This window comes from Haemaphysalis longicornis, unplaced genomic scaffold (assembly GCF_048455015.1).
Source record: "Haemaphysalis longicornis isolate Haplotype H1 unplaced genomic scaffold, Haemaphysalis longicornis Haplotype H1 scaffold_1, whole genome shotgun sequence".
NCBI lineage: Eukaryota > Metazoa > Arthropoda > Arachnida > Ixodida > Ixodidae > Haemaphysalis > Haemaphysalis longicornis.
In genome coordinates, this window is record NW_027526203.1 from 137276898 (window position 1) to 137295598 (window position 18701).

The 18701-nt window shown below is 49.3% G+C and overlaps 2 protein-coding genes across 2 annotated transcripts in view; both read right to left on the reverse strand.

Moving 5' to 3' along the window:
- LOC144136852 (uncharacterized) overlaps window positions 1-18701 on the reverse strand; it is a 361595-nt gene that overhangs the window by 95286 nt on the left and 247608 nt on the right. The window lies entirely within an intron of this gene.
- Window positions 8086-18018, reverse strand: LOC144153589 (uncharacterized). The gene is made up of 4 exons (XM_077685268.1): window positions 17985-18018; window positions 13649-13932; window positions 9587-9755; window positions 8086-8354 (listed from the first exon to the last, which is right to left on the reverse strand). Exons 1-4 carry the CDS (start codon window positions 18016-18018, stop codon window positions 8122-8124), a joined length of 720 nt encoding a protein of 239 aa, XP_077541394.1. The 3' UTR covers window positions 8086-8121.

Here is an 18701-nt window from a genome sequence, read left to right on the forward strand (position 1 = left end):
TCGAGAGCGTAACTAGATACCTTAAACGTTACGCAGAGCCAAGAGCTACGTGTCATGGTAAGCTCGAGCGGTAGGATAACACTCTCCTTTTATTTATCTATTTATCACATACTGCAGACTCCACAAGGGGTCCAAGCAAGAGGGGGAATAATCCCTGCGTGTAACAAACCGAGAACCCGGGGTGAAACACGGCAACAGAAAAAACTAAACACATCGCTTCAACTTTCTAAATGATCAATTGCATCTATGCAGCTGATAATAGATCAGGGCAGGTCATTCCACTCCCATATGGTGCGCGGAAAGAAAAAAAGTTGCAGTGACATTTACGTATAGATCTTAAAATGTACGACGTGACAGCATTACGTCGCGCCGAAGGAGCGTTTTAGAATGGAGTGGCTGCTTTTAAGATTTTTGTTTTCCAAGCACTGAATTTCAGCCAAAAGAGCAAGACTAGCTTCAATGGTTTTAATTCTCCGTGGCACAGAAAAGGAAGACGTCATCTACGCTTTTGTTGCTTAAGATGCGAGCGTAAAAGGTTGCGGCTGCTTGGTGTTGGCCAGTTTCAGCGAGAAGGCGACACTGTCAGTAGTTCAAAATCCATATTCCCTCATGCCGTGGCCGGTCTGAACGTTCTGGATTTTATAGACAGATAGAAAGAGAATACCGTTAGTCACTAAGAAATAGAGGCAGTTTGGGCAGAGGGGGGCACGCAGTCCATAGCCCCGTATGCAACATCTCGTTCCCTGCCCTCTCAATCAGCTCACGCTGATCTTGAGGTGTTGAGATGGTTAAAGCTGCCTCCCATTTCTCCAGAGAAGTATAATATGTAATGTTTGAGTTGTTCTCCCCTGAGAATATAACCTTTGTCATGGACAAATAGCGTGGAAGAGGCATGTTCTTATCATTTAGCACAGCTTTCAGTCAACGTCCAATGTTTCCTACCAAACATCTCCGCACATCTGGATTTGTAAATATTTAGAATAAATATTTTGGCTCGTATTCTGCGCAGAGTTTGTAATTCTTCAGCCTTGGCAGCCCCTTGTGGGACGCGAACGCTCAGCTTCCTAGGCATATGAAGAAGAGGCGTTCTCCATATTTTTCGGGGAGGGGAGTGTGACAGTCATAGTCGCATGGAGCTTCCTCATCCGCAACTTCGATCCCTTCCAGACCCTGCCGTTCGGGTGTTCATGTAATTTGAACTCCCGTCATTGCGGAGTGGAGAATCTTTGCGAGGCGATTTGGTATTCCGGTTTGAGAGTCTCTATTGATGTTTGTGATTCTATTTGATTGTATCGCTAGTTGGATTGCCAAGAGGATGGCTCCCATTTCCTCTTCGTCCTTTCCTGTGTTGGGGGAAGGTCATGCAGTCACAAAGGTTGCCAGGGTTGTCCACTGCGACGATTGTTGCCTCTATACTTTCGTATATCCCAGCGTCGGTCTATGCTATGTTTTCATGGTTTCGGTTCTTTAATCTAATTATTTGATCCCGGCTTCCCGCGTGTCTTTATATAGGTTTGGATCCAATGATTTCGTTTGGTAAAAAAATTTGAGGAGTCGCTGTATCGGTCACGTTCCCATCATGGCGTCCAGTTTACTTTCCGGGCGGAGGGGGGGCGGAATGCCTATCATTCATACGATAGCCCGTCCCGACTTTTCTTTCACAGCCTATTATTTGCGCTAGAAGAGAGTGGCTTTCCTGAGGCCTTCAAATGCCAAATTTGAGGACCTTTCCGGCATCCGTGAACTTTGGTAAGTTGAGCGCTGCCACATGCTATAGTTATGACGGCCTTTATTTGGTTTTCTTCGGCGATGGTAAGTTTGCCGTACGACAGGCTGTATAATATCCGGCTTATTATTAGTGCCTGCATAAGTCTTATTGTTTCCTCTTTTGTCCCCCTGTTTAGGCGCTTTACGAAGGGGCCTAATTTGTTAAATATTTTCTGTACTTTAGCGGTTGTGGGAACGGCGCCGCCGCTTCTAAGTAGGGCCATGCCAAAGATTCTTGCGTGAGTGTACTCTGGGATGACGTCCGTCAATATTTTTGGGTGGTTTTCTTTATTATCTTGGGCGCGTGCTGCCATAACTCGTGTGAGCCAGAATCTTGCAGTGATGACAGAGCCGCGAAAATTTGGAAAAGTAAATAAAAATTAGTGTAATTAAACGCTATATACTGGGTTGCATTCCTAGGAGAGGTTTTAGTTCGTTTCTGCTCACAATCTAGACCCAGGCTTTTGAGACATTGGCGATAATCTTCTGGCTCCCTTTTTAGTTGGCTGACACAATGTTGGTGCCGGCACTGAGCAAGCTGCCTGTAAAGGGTGCACCCTTGCACATAGAATCTTCTTGTGGGGAAGCAACCTTTAGTACTCAAGAGTACGTTATACTTAAGGTTGTTCGTTTTCGAGTTTTATATTTTAACACAAAAGTGTTTGATGCCGGGATACACCAAGATTTCACTAGCGTCATATCCGTCCCGAAAATGACGCCCGTACACCTTTGCTGAAGTGACCCGCCATCAGGACGTCCCTCACCAAGCACACCCACAAGACAGCCACCGACCCGCAAATCATGCTCCTGCACATTTGACTTTCGTGTTTTACTCATTCCTATGACAGAGGAATCAACCACAGTTTTTTTCTGTCGTCTCGGCCGCATTGTTGTTCTTCTTTCTACATTTCGGTTAATGCTGCGCGTATTTGAGATTATAGGCGAACGTTCGCACCTGCCTACCTCAGGTGTAGCTTCCGGTTGGCTGCGATAATGCATTTCCGCAGACGCTTGGTGAGCCCGGCTGATAGTGGACGGCTAGCAGCCGCGGTAAAATCGAAAAATGAGCCTAATAACGCCATCGCGTTAAAAAAAATTACGGACGTCCGTCCTGGCGCTGTAGGAGATTGGTGACGTACTGTGTCGACGCCGCGTATGTCGAGCCGTGAATGACTGAATGCATTGATCGGGGTTGTTTCCAAGTTTGTGACTCTTAAGCTGGGGAAGCAATTTTATTCTCTCGATTTTACGACGTGCTTGAAATGTCTGGATGCCGTGTTATTTCATGAGATTAGTGGGTAAGTCCGTCATACAATATTTCGAGTAGATAAATCGAGCAGCCGTGCGCTGTATCGTTTCAAGGGCCTGAATGTTTTTTTTTTTTTTTTTGCTTGTGCAGGTCCCAGATTGATCACGCGTATCCAAGCTTTGGTCTTATAATCGATGTGTATGCAAGTTCCCTAACACTTGTACGAGCCAATTTAAATTTCTGTCTGAGAAGGCAAAGCTTGCGAAATGAGGAAGCACGGATGTTAGAAACATCCTGTTTCCTACTTAATTAGTTTGTAATCATTACACCAAAATATTGAGTATAAGGTTTAACGCGCCGATGCTACACTGGCGATGAGGCGCGCCGTAATTAAGGGCTCGGGATTAATTTTGACCACCTGGGGATCTTTAACGTGCGTCGAAATCTCAAACCCACGGGCGTTTTCGCTTTTCGCCTGCATCAGAAAAGCAGCCAACGCGGACGGGAATCGAACATGACACCAAGATATTCCGCTATGTGCACAATGAACAGACGTTCAGAAGGTTTCAATTTAATTTTTTTTGTCCTCGATGCAAGTTAGTTCCTTAAAGAGAATACAGTCGTACGCGAACAATCTAATTTGTACTGGGTGAGTAGTTACATTAACAATGTCGTTGATATTGTCACGAGGAGACGAAGAAGGGCGGAGTAGGGTATGCGCCGCTGTGGGCCCGATGAAGGACGACGAAGAGCTGGGTGTGGGGCGTGCAGCCTGTCAAACGCTCCCCACACAGCTGTCTTGTAAATAATGTAAATAGGTTATTTCCAACTCTAAATAGATCGCATCGGCATCCTCCATGGTTCGCCTCATTCCTTCTGCCGCCACGTAACATTTTGGTGGAGCTGCTGGGTCTCGATCCCCATCGCGGTCTCAGCCTCGCCCGGACTCTTCTGCCGAAGCAATTGCTACAAGCCTGTTGGATCCCGTCGGCCCGCCCCAGCCCCGGTGAGCCATGGACATGACCATCCCCAGCCCCGTTTCCCCAGCCAATGACCCGCCGTGACCTTCCGACGTGACCAGCCGCGACCCAACGATACGACGACGCCGATCCCCTGCCCAGTTCTCCGGCGGCGCTCCAAGGGCTTTGGCCGCTGCTTCGCTCCATCGGCAGGAAACGCTTTTCAGGGGCCGCAGCTCATCGAACCATCGTAGTCCGTGGCGGTCAGAACATTTCCCCTCTCTTCTCCTCTCATTCGCATCCTCGCCGCATCAGAACATTTATTGTGATCTCGACCGGGACGGTCGCCTTTGACGCGGGGGATATGTCACGAGGAGACGAAGAAGGGCGGAGTAGGGTATGCGCCGCTGTGGGCCCGATGAAGGACGACGAAGAGCTGGGTGTGGGGCGCGCAGCCTGTCAAACGCTCCCCACACAGCTGTCTTGTAAATAATGTAAATAGGTTATTTCCAACTCTAAATAGATCGCATCGGCATCCTCCATGGTTCGCCTCATTCCTTCTGCCGCCACGTAACAATATATATAAAAATCAATGAGTGGACTAGTACGCTACCGTGGTACGCCAGATGACACGGGTAAAGATTTGGAACAGTTATTTTTAATACTGACATATTGCATGGGGTTCTAGAGATCGACCTTGCAATATCTAGAGATCGACTTTGCTATTAACGCAGGAGGTCCGATTGACTGTAGTTTGGGCATGAGACGTGAGTGGGAGCGAACGTCAACATCATCTGGCAGGAATTGTCAAGGACGCTTGCAAAAATGCAGCCAATTGAGGTTTGTTGGGTTACAGTAGAAAACCCTTATCTGAAGCCGTGTTTGAAGGGAGACAATAAATTTTTACCGTTCAGAAGTTGCACAATTTAGTTAGCTATAATGTATTCCAAAATTTTGCGACGAGATGATGTTATTAAAATGCGACGATAATTTCAAGGAATGACGACGTCGCCTGTTTTAGATACGGGTGAATGCGTTCGATCTTCCAGTAAGAGGGTAACAGTCCAAAAATTAGTGATGAGTTGAAGATTGCTACAAGAAAACGTGATAACACTGCAGCGCACCGAGAAAGAAAAAAAAACGTCTGGAATCAGTAAAGTTAGGTTTGTAGTCGAGGCACGGTGTGTCGTCGTGGAGGGGGTTGAAGTACCCGATGACGATGACGCAGGAGGAAGAGGATGAGAAGTCTATTTACACGAATATATAAGAACTTTACAGAAGACACTGAAGACGGCACAAGACAAAATGAAAACTGGATTAAAATAAACTACGCTGGGCGTAGTTGGGGTATCGCCGCACGATACCGGTCGAGACCCGTAGACCCGAAAGGTGCCAGACCGCCGCACGGTTGGCGTTAAAATGCGTGGAGCTCTGGCGCCCACAGGCTACCACAGGAGCAATTCAGCCAGTGTTCGCTCTCGGCCGCTGCTCCGGACAAAGTTGTTGAATTCTGCGCAGTCAATCGCCCGATTGCCTCCTCCAATCAATCCTTGCGCAAAAGCAGTGCCCTGAATACATGAGGGCCTTGACCTCCGCACGCCTCCGTCTTTCTGACGGTCAGGAGGAAAAAAGGCATTCATTCCTCTGACCGTGCTCAGAGAACTATGTACGGGCGTCGGCGGCGTCAATTCCTTTCGCTCCCGCCGACGGAGGGGAGACGGAACAAACCGCGCACAGCGAGAGAAGAGACCTAACCCCATCGAGGCCCATCGGCGCTGCCATCGCTACAGCATCCCATGAGGACCAGCTGCTTTTAAATGAAACATCATTGAAATTACAGCAGATTTAGACACGATATCAGCATTACTTAAGGGAACTGGCTCAATTACTGTACGGAAAAGACATCAGGAATACAAGTGTTGAAATGAGCTGCAATGCCTGCCTTTTTAACGAGGAGCGTGCGCCATCATGACGTAGCGTTTCGACAAGTTTTCTTTTCAGTGAATAAGAAATTATAAATTTTTTTCGGGAAAGATTGAATGAAGTTGGGAAACTGGTGCTCACAATATTTACGTTTAGCACGTGCCACGGCTTGGTTAAGGGCTAGTTGAGTCAGTTGAATAATGTCACGAGGGGTTGCTCCTCGCTTCAGGCCTTTCACTTTCCTTTTCAAGTTTATATTATCACGATAAATACCAGGGGTTGGTTGACACGTATTTTTCACCATGTCGGAATAAATGGGGACGCATACAGTGCAGACACGTGTTCGGGAATGTCTCCTACATTTGAATGGAATCAGAACCATTGAAGTTGCTTAGGCATAGTTCTAAACAATCGAACGCAGTTTCATCCTTTGCATGCGAAAAATCTTTGGTGTTTCCACAGGGCATGAACGTGACACCATACTAGGATCATAAAGACCATTTTCAACAGAGACAGATTTTTTTCCTGTTGAATGACTGACAAAAATAAGGTCGATTATAGAAGCACAGATCACGCCAACGTGTGTTACTTTGTTCACTACCCGACCCAAATTTTTACACATCATAATATCCAGTGGGTATGAAGCATAAGGGGATTGTACGATACAAAGAAAAGGAGGGTCCCAATTATTTCCAGGTAAATTAGAATCGCTCACGTGGAATATGTTGTCATGCTTAAAAGATGTCATTAGCTCGTGTAAGTCACGCAGAAACCGAGGAGGCTAAATTAGGGTCACGATACGGAGTAAAAATAAGGAAGTAAGGCTTTCGTGGTTGTCGATCTGAGGCAAAAGTGTCGCATCAAGAGCAAGTTTTGCGAGGGTAGCTACACCGCCTCCCTTGCGGTTTCTACCACGACGATACACCCGATAACAGGAGGGAAGAACGATGTCATCACTGATTTTTTCACCCAACCAAGTCTCCGTATTCTTGGAAAAATAGCGCAGGGGCGATGTTTAAAACGCGTTTGAAAGGTGTAGTTGCTTAGGGTCAGGTCGTTCGGTTCATTATTTTTGTTTACTAGGCTGGGAACCGCCACATTTGGTTCTTGAGTTTTATGGGGTCATCCTATACGTACTTTTCTCGATCGACGATAAGTTTGTAGTGCACTACATTGACCTTTCTGCTTTGTTTATTTTCCTCTTTCGAGCTATCCCAAAGCAGCTTTCGTTTGCGGAGTATTTCCTGTGAGTAATCATTTTGAACAGATATGTGCGTCCCTTTTAGTTTATGAGCATTCGAGAAGACTGGCTGCTTTTCGTTATAATCTTTGAAATATATAATAACCGGCCGAATTCTACCGGGATTGCCAATCCTATGGATTCAACCTACTGCTTTGCATTTCGCCTCAAGTTTGCTTGCGAAAACGGCAGTGAGAACTGTTTTTTTCTCGATTTCTTCAGGTTCCGCAGGTATGCCGAAAACTACCAAGTTGGGCCGTCTTCTCCGGTCTTCAAGATCGGTCCTTTAAGCTTTAAGCGAAGCTACTGTTTTCGCAAGGGTGTCTATACTGGCAATTCTTTTTTCCAATTCGGCAAAACACGAGTTCCAATTGCAGATAATTTTTCCAGTTTTTGCTTGTTGGCCTTTACCGAAGCAATACCCGAAGAGTTTGGTTCGACCATCTAGTAGCTCCTTGAGCATTTTCTCTATCTTGGGCCCGGGGTTCAGCTGAACATCCCCGCACAAGAGTAATGAGTGTACGGAACAGACGTCGTATGGAATACAAAGGCACTGCTAAGGGAACTGCAGGACCAAAAGACCGGGGCATTCACTATTAATTGTACAGTAGCGGACGCCCACCTGCACAATGCAGAATTGCGTTTCATGCCGCATGTCTACTCCGGGTCCGCCGTGCCCACTGAAACTGAACTTCTGGAGGCAGTCATTTATAGGGGGTGCAGGCGATGTCACATGACGGGAAAGGAGCGCATCAAGCACGATATTCGAGGGGCAGCCGCTGGCGATGGAAGGGTCACTCGGTTAATCCTTGTGGCCCGTGCATACGGCTGCGAAGCGAAAATGCGTTCCGGCAAGGCCGAGCAGAAAAACCTACACAATGCTGAAGAATGGCGTTTTATGCCGCATGCCCATTGGATGGTCCGTACCATCCACAATGGCGCCACAGGGGCAGACGAGTGACGCGATAAACAGCGCGTCGCACTCAGGGCGCGCCAGCTACGGGGTGGGGCCGGGCCTGCGGCGGCAGGCCGAGGGCTGCCGTGGCGCAGTGCTGCGAGTCAGTGTGGCGGCGCAGGTCCACTTTCCGCTGGAAGGCCCGGCCGCACATGCGGCAGGCGAAGGGCTTGAAGCCGCTGTGCTTGCGGGTGTGCGTGATCAGGTTGGACGACTGGCTGAACGCCTTTCCGCACACCACACACTTGTGGGGCTTCTCGCCTGCACAGTGGAAGAGGAAAGGAATTCAGAAGAAACGCTGTTCACCAGCTATGCTTTATGGCCCTCACGTAAGAGTTCGACAGCTGTGAGTTCGCAATAACCACGCATGCAGAAACGCACAAACATAATAGTAGACTGGCATGAAGCGTGCAGGACTTATAACAGGGGTAGGATGGGGCTGGCAGCCGCTGGGACCCTGAAGAGAATCAAGGAAACCGGACGACAAGAAACACTGATATGTGCATCAGCACACCAGCTCATACAGGGGAACGAAGGCCCACGTAACACAGCCCGAGCACTCCTACCCCATGCGGTAGAGCACCCGCGGACAAGCACAGCCGCTCGAATATGCTGACCATGTATTCACAACATAGCCACCATGGCGGAATTAGTGACATCTTAGGTACCCCCTAAATTGCACAGACCCTAACGTTGGTATACCGAAGTATAACACAAGACAGTGGCATTTGGCGCAATACTCGTCACTGTGAGTTGTAGAACAATTAATGTGCACGCATAGTAGCTGCTAAGTTTCACCGCTATGGCCCGTTGGTTTAACACACATTTGTCCTACACAAAGCCTGCATTGACGCAACGAAGGAGCCCCATTTGGAGGAACCTATCTGAGAATCTAGGCTGAGCAATGGAGCCGCGTTGCGTGTGAAAAGAAGGAGCAGTGACTGTGTTAACACACGTTCAACCGGAACGACGTGGATGAGCAATGGCGGAATCACCCTCGTGGGGAGGCGCGTTCCCTTTTCTATCAAGCCCTGTCTACACATTGAAGGCTCGGTCCAGGCCCGTGCAGCAATTTTCAATGGAACCTTTTATGTTCGTCGACACAGACAGAATTTCAACTAAGGTGCACTGCTCTTCAATTGGCCGCTTCTCCTACTCGCAAGACACGTCTCCGTTGACGAAGGCGGTCATGGTCCATTTACTGTAAGAGTCAGGGTGGAGACGGATGAATGTCACGTATAATTTGCTAACGGAATAGTTCCCATCAAATGATAGTCAGCCGCGCTGGATTTTTTAATGTTTGAAGAAGCCGCGTCTTGAAAAAAGAATAAACATTGGGCATGTTCAAGTTTGGCGCATTGACCATGCAGGTACACCATGCCGGAGTGGGGACGCGTTCTTTTCTCACAGCGAGTGCTTTCAATTGTAACTAATAGCGACAAGCGGCTGCCAAACACAGCAAAGGAGCCGCCGGCGGCGGCAACTGCACTGACCGGTGTGTATGTAGGTGTGCTTCTTCATGTCGGACTTCTGGTGGAAGCGCTTGCCGCAGTAGTGGCACGGGTACGGCCGCGTGTCCGAGTGGATGAGAAGGTGCGTGGAGAGCGTCGAGGAGCGCTTGAAGCGCTTGCCGCACTGGCCGCACGAGAAGCAGCGCTCCGCCTGCGAGCACCGCGAAGCTCTTGCTTAAAGACGCGAGAATAATTTCAGTCTACCTGCTCACCACTCGATTCAATAGCGCGGCCAAAACTTGAAACAGTTGTTGAACAAGTTTTATAAACTTGTTCATATTAGTTGCCACTATCCAGGTTACAAAAATGTGCATTGTAGTAGTTATCAGGATTAATACATTTATCACCGGTAACAAGTACCCTGTTAGAAAACTGTGCAAAGCCCAAATAAATTCACTGGCTCCGAGTATAAAACAGCTCATGTGGCTCACAAATTTTTCGTCTTCAGACCGGCACCCTAGCATGAGGCGGTACCGCAGGCTGGAGAGGTCTAGGATGACGTATTACTTCAACATATGACACATTGCCAAGGGTGAGCGTTGTGAACTTCATCAGCTGCGAGCGGCTAGAAATATCGCAAGCATGGCCTGAAGGGGCTTCTGTGTATATATATCCCACGAATCAAGAGCAAGCTCCGTGCCGCCAGCAAAACGTACTCGGTACTGGAGTGGTGGATTCAGCCCGTAAGCAATCATTTGCACTGGGGGGCTGCAATGGGCCAAGGTGACTGCGAGCTCATTGTGAGCATGTAGCGGAGCATCCTGAACCATGTGTGCGATGTTTACACTGACCATGACGCGCCCTTCGCTGAATGCCTTCATGAACGGCTTGAGAAGAAACAATGGATAAAACCATGCAAGTTACTCTGGAAAAATTGTCCCCTTGAGTCATATGGCGCAGAGGCACTGCAGAGGCACAAGCGTGGGCCCAAATGGGTAGTGTTGCCAAACTGCGCTGACATGCCCTTCCTCAGGCATTGGCTTGGCACTGTAACAGCTCTACTTCTACCTTTTATGTCTCGAGATGCCAGAAAAAAAGTCTGAAAAATAGACGATGTGCTTACATGCCCCTCTTTAGTACTGTATAGTCACGCGCATAACAAAACTCCTTTCCTCCATCACCTGCACTTTTTCCCACCTGATGAATATTTTGCAAGGCACCCGACGCATAGCAGCCTTGCTTACTGGATTAAAACACAACTGCACTTTGTCACAGCAGCTGTTACTCTGTCCTTCTCTGTACAAGGTCATAATAAAAGTTGGGGCTAATCAGTTAATCAGGTCACAGTAGACGTTGTGCCTGCACAAAGGTTTGCTATTTCCTGCCATCCATCTAAGCTATGCTGCTCATACCCACGAGTGACCACATACATTTTTTAAGCGCAAGCTATTAACCAAAAAAATTAAAGAAAAGAGTGATTGTACAGACCCTAACGCAGGTATACCGAAGTATAACGCAAGACAGTGGCATTTGGTCCATGGTTCAAAACAAATGCACATAAAATTGATTTGTGTTTAATAACACTGCATGGCTTTTTGTTCAACCAGTTTCTTCTATGTACCTTTCTGTTACGGAATGTTGCCTCCAAGAGGCAACCTGTTTGGATTGCAGCTCACTGACTACATTGGCGGCTCCACATTGTTTTGATCTTGCATGCAGTGATTCGGGGGTAAGCGTCCCTACAGCTACAGCTGTCATTGAATGCGTAAGGGGGGTGTTTGCAGCCACTGGCAATGTCATTACATGTTCAATGATGGCCAGTGCACGTGTTGCAACTGTAAATTCCCAAGCTTTGCTTTGACGTCTTCTCGCAAGCATCCCGAGCGTTTGTTGCCCTGCAGGGCATCGCGGACATCCCTCCCTGTTTGCACCCTGCTTGCTCCCTGCTTGCAACAGATTACAACCTCAGTGCAGACCTTCTCCCTGGAGTGTTTCCACAGTGTCCTCGTACACTCCATTCCGAAATCCGATGCTTTCGTTCAAGGTGTGATGAAAGCCGGGTAAGTGATCTAATTAATGTAACAACGTCATTGATCTGAGCTAAAGTCTTTGCTAACCCTTACTGCAGGACCCAGCTAGGCGTGCTTCACTTCAAGGGGAACGCGTCTCGATAATAGGTAGAGACACGGGCGGGGGAGAAAAGGTGGAAAATGAAGTCGCCCAAAGCCAGGAAGGGGCGCCATATCGTCTGCCCGGTCAAGCAAGAAAGGAGTTACAGTGTCTTTAAACTGTTTTACTGAGGGAGCATGCCCTCCAAGCTGTAAAAAAAAAATCTCCAGTGCGCCCATAGACAGTGCCAAGTTTTATTGGCTGCCCAACAATATCGCCAGGGCGCAGGCAGACAGTAGCACATTTGCTGCTTTGACCACTTGTCTGTTATGACACGCGAACAAAACTAACAAACAATTTTGACAGCTCGTGATAGCTTGTCCGGTAATGTTGACAGGCTGCAGAGTGTGTCTTAAAAAGATGTTATCAGTGAAAGTTGTCAAATGCAGGTTACCCTTGAAAGGTCTAATCATAATATGCACATCAGAAATGTTTATAAATACCGCCAGCTTCTTTCAACTGTCGTGATTGTAACATTGGAAGTTGTAGAACAGAAAATTGTGCGTCGGGGTGATACCTAGCTTTTCGACCCTTTTCGCATTTGGGGTAAAATTTAACATGTTAATGTACTTTGAACCCTTGCAAATACTAATTCAGCGTAAACATACGCTAATACCCTCAATGCAAAATGTCCTCATGCAGAAATATATTGTCACGAGAAGACGATGAAGATTGCAACGCAGCGTATTTCTTTCGTCCCAGCCTCCGACGATGAAGAATCTCTGTGGGTGCGCGCTGTCTGCGCGGGCTCTATCTTGGTCACCATGTAAATAAGCTGTAAAAACATCCCTCGATTGTCTCATCCTTCATGTGGTCTGTCCTGCCACCGCGTAACAATATCATCAAAACAAATAGCATACCAGACAACTTCTGGCAAGTCTAGGACTGGTAACTAAAGAGCGCCGAGGCACAAGCAGGTCGAAGGGCTGGTAATCTGTAAGGTTATGGCAACTGCACGTGGTTGCCATACTTGACAGTGCCACATTAGTATTGCAGAGCAGCTTAAGGTATTTACTCAATGCTAATGCGATAGTTTCTTTTGAAATGCGGGATACACAAGTCAAGGGGCAGCTTAGATTCGAGGATCTATATAAAAACAAGCACAGTACTTATTTAAACCCAAAAAAGTAATATGGAGTTAGTGCTGCGCTCCCCTAGAGAAGGGTATTGAAGCCACTACTATCTGGGACCGCGTATCCAAGCGAATTGCAAGCGGCAGGCCGCCATTTCGATCATCATCACTCAGTGTTCCGTGTCAATTTGACAATAGAAGTTCGCGTGCCACGCGAACTTCTACTTTCAAGTTTATATTAGGTTTCAAGTTGACACGTAATAGCATCTAGGCTTGGTGCTATTACATCACTAGCGGTGTAATTATGTAGTACAGCTTTTAGACGGGAAGTTGTGCAGGTGGCCGAGAACTCGCCAAGCTTCCAGTCAAGGCAGCAACACAGCATTGACGAAATACGTGTCCGTGACGATGGTGGTCTCGGGATAATTTCCCTGAAAACTTCGCGACAAGGCTTGTTAAAAAAACGCAGCATTACGAGTATTCTTCACAGCTCCGATAATTTCGCGTGCACTTACGAAGGTGAGATCCACAAAAGGACTAAAAATTATTCATTATGGTGCATCGTACATGTACCCACGCGCGTCCTCAGTGCAAAATGTTTCGTATTCGAAAATGTTTCGTATCCACTACGCAAACCAGGCCGTTGTGCGTAACTGAGGGTACTTGGCGGCGTTAAGGGGCGGATTTCATTCATGCCATATCCGCCCGAAAGGAATTATTTGAAGCAAACGATTTAAAGCACTAGCGAAGCAGCTTATTCCCTGCAAAGGGAAATAAGCCCTGCATGCATGCGTAAGCTGCCATCGCCTCCCAGTGTAAGAAGAGTCGCCGACAAGCCCAGTGGCCCCGGGCAGTGCACGCACCTGTTCTGCTGCCGGCGCGGACAGTGGTGCCGAGGCTGATGGCACAGCTGCGGCGGCCAGCGAGGGCGCGCACAGAAGGGGGCCCCAGGAGAGCAGCTGCAGAGACAGGCCGCAGCAGGCCGCCGGTGGGGCCGGGGGAGGCCGCTGGTGGACGCCGTAGAGGCTCGCGGCCGGAGGCAGCAAGAGAAGCTGGTCGCCGAGGGGCAGGTCAATCCCTCCGGCAGCCTCTGCGCACGACGTCGGGGCTCGTCTGGCGCGGTTATCCTGCGGACGCTGAACTATAGCTCACGGAGCTGAAGACGCGACAGCTGGCGCGGTCCTCGCGCAGTTGGAACGCCAGGAAAGAGACCTACTGCCCGCCACACCGGGCTGCTGAAATCGGCAACGATGGCGTAAAGGCCTTGTGCAGATGCGCACCTAGTAGCGGGCTTGATTTCTGCCGCATAGTCATGTCTTGCTGTGCTCATTCTTCATGATACCACGCGAACGTGCAAAAAACAATCGATCTAGCAACAAACTGGCGTTCCTTTTATACAATTCGCTACGCGGGTGTGCGCGCCGTGTGTGGGCATGCCCAGGGCAGTCCTTTTTTGGCTATGTCCAGAGTGCCGTGCGACGGTATCTACAGAACTAAGCGACGTTCGCCGGCGTTTCGCAACAAAAAATCGGCCACCGTCACAATTGAGATGTGAAGACTGAGGACATGGCGAAGATGGTGGTCTTCACAAGCTTTCACTTGGCTTGTCTTAGGGCTGCCCCTTTTTAATAAAAAAATAGTTAAAAAGCGAAACTTTCTTCGCGCAAACTGAGTCTAATCAAAGTCCACAATCGACTCTCCTAAAGTCCAAAATTCATAGTGCCAAAGCTCGAAGCCAAGCCCACTTCAACTCAGTCAAAGTCAAAAGCCAACGGCCGCGCTGCGAACCCAGAGGAAATGGTGAACGCCCCGAATGCGATGACAGCGCAATTGAACAGACGCCGGTTTCATAACGAGAGGGACCCAGGTTAGATTCCGACCACAGGAAGCGTTTTTTTTTTCTTGAGGCGCGCACTCCCGGCACCTGCTCGTGGGCTCCTTGCCTCCTCGTCTCTATAGTCCTCGCACTTGTTGGCCTCGCATTTTCCTCCTCTCCTCTTTTCTACACCGAGTTTTGAGTGACTCCAGGCCCGGACGGATCTCAAGCTTAAACATCCCCGCCGTTAAAAGAATGCCGCGTCGGCAACTACTTCGACATCCATAGCGTAGCGTAACGTCACACAACCTAAACAACAAAAATCAGTTATTTAAAACAACAAAAACTGTCTTAAAGGAGTACTGACATGAAATTTTTATGTTACGTTTTTTTCGCTGCTATGCGTGCCTACCAGCCCACTAATCATAGAATGACAGATTAGACGGTCGAGCGCAGCGTAAACATTCATTTACGGCGTCGTTTATTCGTGCCAGTTTCGGTTTCGACTGAAAAACGCCGAGCGGCCGCCATGACAGCATGTATAACATGACGTCACCATTCTTGCCGTATCGCTGCCTCTCTGGAAGCGCGCGCGAGCGAGCGCACGCGCGCGCCCAGACCGGCCGAGGTTTTCGCCGTCCCCACAGGCCCGGGCAGCATGACGTCAGTCCCAAAACCATGACGTGTACACACGCCCGAGCAGCGCGCGCCAACCACAGCCAGCGCGTCGGCTTCGTCACGGGAGCCCCGACGTCGGCAGTTTGGGGCACGTAGCAGATGATGTCACGTCGGCCCGCTCTGGGCTTTCTCGTGCGGGCGAAGATTAAAATGGATTTTAAATATGTTTCGCTGAACGGTTGCTGTTGAAACTTGCTGGGGGATATCTCCTGATAAAAAGGAAGCGTTTTACATAGTTATCTCAGCTTTGAAATTTCGTGTCAGTACTCCTTTAAGCCATGCAAACTACAAACTAAAGTTAAGTTGTAAATAAAATGAGCGGGACTCGAACCATGACAGTCGTCGGTATCAGGAATCCAAGATGGAACCTCTATTTCGCGACGGCAGACGCCGTGCCTTGTGCCAGCGTACTCTGGAAAGTGTTCGGGCGGCACTCAACCCTTGGCTGCAGCGCTGAGAGGAGCGCCGTAGTGGGCCACTCTAGTTCTTTTTTTGACACCAGATGAACCTCGAGCCGCAACTAGCAAGTAAACACTTGTCTTTCTGAGCGTCACTAATCTTGTTCGGCACGATATACGAACAATGTTGAGTTCTACTTCTGCCTCTCTTGAATTCTATTTCTGCCTCCTCAATTTCACAACACCCCACACAAGCTACCGTATAAAACCGTGCTCCCTTGTCGGCAAGGAGGCGGGGCCAAGTAGTGCGAAAAGGGCAGTTGCACCGGGGATTAAGACGTTTTTCTTTAAACTACATACCGGTACACTTCTTATGGAGACATAGGTGAAAGAAAAGGAAGAAAAAGAAGAAAGAAAAGACGGCATAAGGACAGCCCCAACGGCACGTCAGGTTTTGGCCAGGTGGCTGCTTAACCGAGAGTTATTTCTTTCGATTTCTGGTTTTTCTTTTCCCCCCCTTGGTTTTTTTTTTTTTTCATTTGTGGCGAACGTAGGCGAGGCAGTGATCACGGCAAAGGGATGAGGCTCAACTCTCCCGGCCGGGGCTCATCGCCTTGGTCGGCATCTCTTCCTACGCAGGAACTCCCGTTGGAGGAGTTTATGAGTGGCAACGTGACGGGCATCCCTGTGGCCTTGGTCCCTTCCAACGGCGGCTTCATTCGCCGGAACAACCCGCAGTCCATCCAGAGCGACCTGAGGGACGCCACCGCGCATTTCAAGAAAATCACGGAGGGGAGGCCGTTCGGCAGGGGAGGAATCTTGTGTCGGTTCTCTGACAAAGATTGCATCGTGGATCTGCTTGCCTGCCAGGGCCGGATTAGGGGGGCGGGAAGGGGGGGGGGGGCTACGGGGGCTGCAGCTCCGGGCCCCCCCAGCTGTCAGGGGCCCCGCTCGGTCATATGAAAAAAAAAATACCTTGAGTGTGCTCGCTGCCCGCATTGAAAGTTGAAGGTAGGAGCTTCAACCTCACCTTCTCACCGCAGCTGACTAACTCGTGACAGGCGGCGAGGAGTGGGGGGCCCCTCACGTTATGCTTGACAACCTACGAGCACATTTCAATTCAATTTAGTTATTCCTACTCCTCTTCCTTGTTTTCCCGAGGTTTATGAGAAGACGTCTTGGACGAAAAGTCGTGGGTACACAGCTTGACCGGGCCTAAGAAACCACATAAAAAAAAGCCCCGAGCCCGGCTCCGGTCTTTTTCGGCACAGGTCGTTTCGGTAGTCTTTTCGGTACGCGGGCATCTAAGTACGCGGACGTTTCGGCGCGCGCACGTTTCGGTATAAGAAAGGGTCAGGCATGCGAATAATGAAATAATGTCTGAAGAACATTGTAAATTGTTTAAGCCTGAGGGACATTATATGTAATTATTGACAACTTAGGCACTGCCCTACGGGCTCATACACAATTTCTGCCAGAAATTTCAATGTATAGCGCTTGACAAGGAAGTTCATTTCTATAACGACCCGTTCAATAAAGCTAGTGGATTAGCTGAATCGCATAAGCGTGATTGATACCGACTCGATATTTCTCGCTGAATGGTCAGCGCAGATATCGTTATTTAAATGTTCAAAGGTTGTGTAGGCCACTCGCGGGGTCGTTCGGCTTCAGCCCGCGCCTCTGTGCTGTAGCCTCTGCAGGCTGGCTGAGCAACAAGCGTTGCGGAAGCTACATGTCCGCGCGACTCCATTCGTGGCGTAATCCTCTAGGCGCCACTCCGTTCGACGCAGAGGCCGCCGGGCCAGTCCGACCCTATAGCGGCTCCCTTCGAGCTGGGGAATCCGCAGGCCTAGGCGGTGTGCAGAGCTCAGGCATGGACGTCAAACAAAGCAACAACAACGTCTGTTTCCTGTCGGGATGACGAAAGCTGTGTCCACTTAAAAACGCATCCTGCGTGCGGCCCCTTCGATGCCGCCTTGAAAACGGACCTCCGCCGCGACTCGGGGACGGTAAGCTGTTTGTCCCCGTGGGCCTTTTTCGCTTTGGAATGAGCCGGCGGACGGCGCGGACCAAAGGGTGGCCCGCAGGTCTGGTCCCGCTTCGGCGCGGCGGCAGGAGGAGAGGAACCCCGAAGGAGCGCGGGAAAAACAGCGGACGCGGCAGACGTGTTGAGGACTCGAAAACGAGAGGTCCACCCGTACTCGCCTCCGTCGTAGACCCCGAATCTATACGAGAAGCTTCAGCGTGTTTCCACTGCCAGTTACGACGGAACAACGATTAGACCGATCGACTGCTGGAACTACTGACTGTTGGAACTGAGCGTGGGGGTGAGCAGAGACATTATATCCCTATTAAACTGTTGTCTGATGCCATCTCTCGTGCTCACCTGTCACTCTCCAACCCAAAGGGGACCCGTTAATGTGTAACGGCTTGCTGACTGGCAAGACCATCACAGCTGCGCAACAGGAGTTCATCGCCGCTGAAAGTTCGACGGCCATGCGCAAACCCACGCACGAAGCGGACCGCTCCTCAGCCCAAAAGCGACATTTTTCTGCTTATCGTCTTTGTGCTAATCATGCTGCGTTAGGAAGGTTGCGTTGCGCGACATGTCTGAGCCCCCCCCCCCCCTCCATCCCCCCCTAACCTCCTTCAAAGGCGGCGCGTGTTCTAACCGCCGCGTGCTTTCTCGCCTGCGCGGGTAACCTACAGGATTTTGGCCCGTAAGCCGTGGCGGCTAACTGTTTGGCAGATGTCTGAGTGACAGCTGCCTGCGCCGACTTTGAGCCCTCCCATATATGCAGGTGGAGAACTTTACAATAAAACTAAAACCTTACAGGCTTAATAGATTGTGCTTCTTGTAAGAAAATACTCTTCTGTACCATGGCGTGTGCAGGCCGACACGGCGCTTCGATTAGTTGTGAATCTGTGATGAACCGGTAATTAAATCATACAAACTTTTACGCCTGATAAAATACGTTATACAGGGTGTCCCAGCTATCATGCACCAAGATTTAAAAAAAGAGT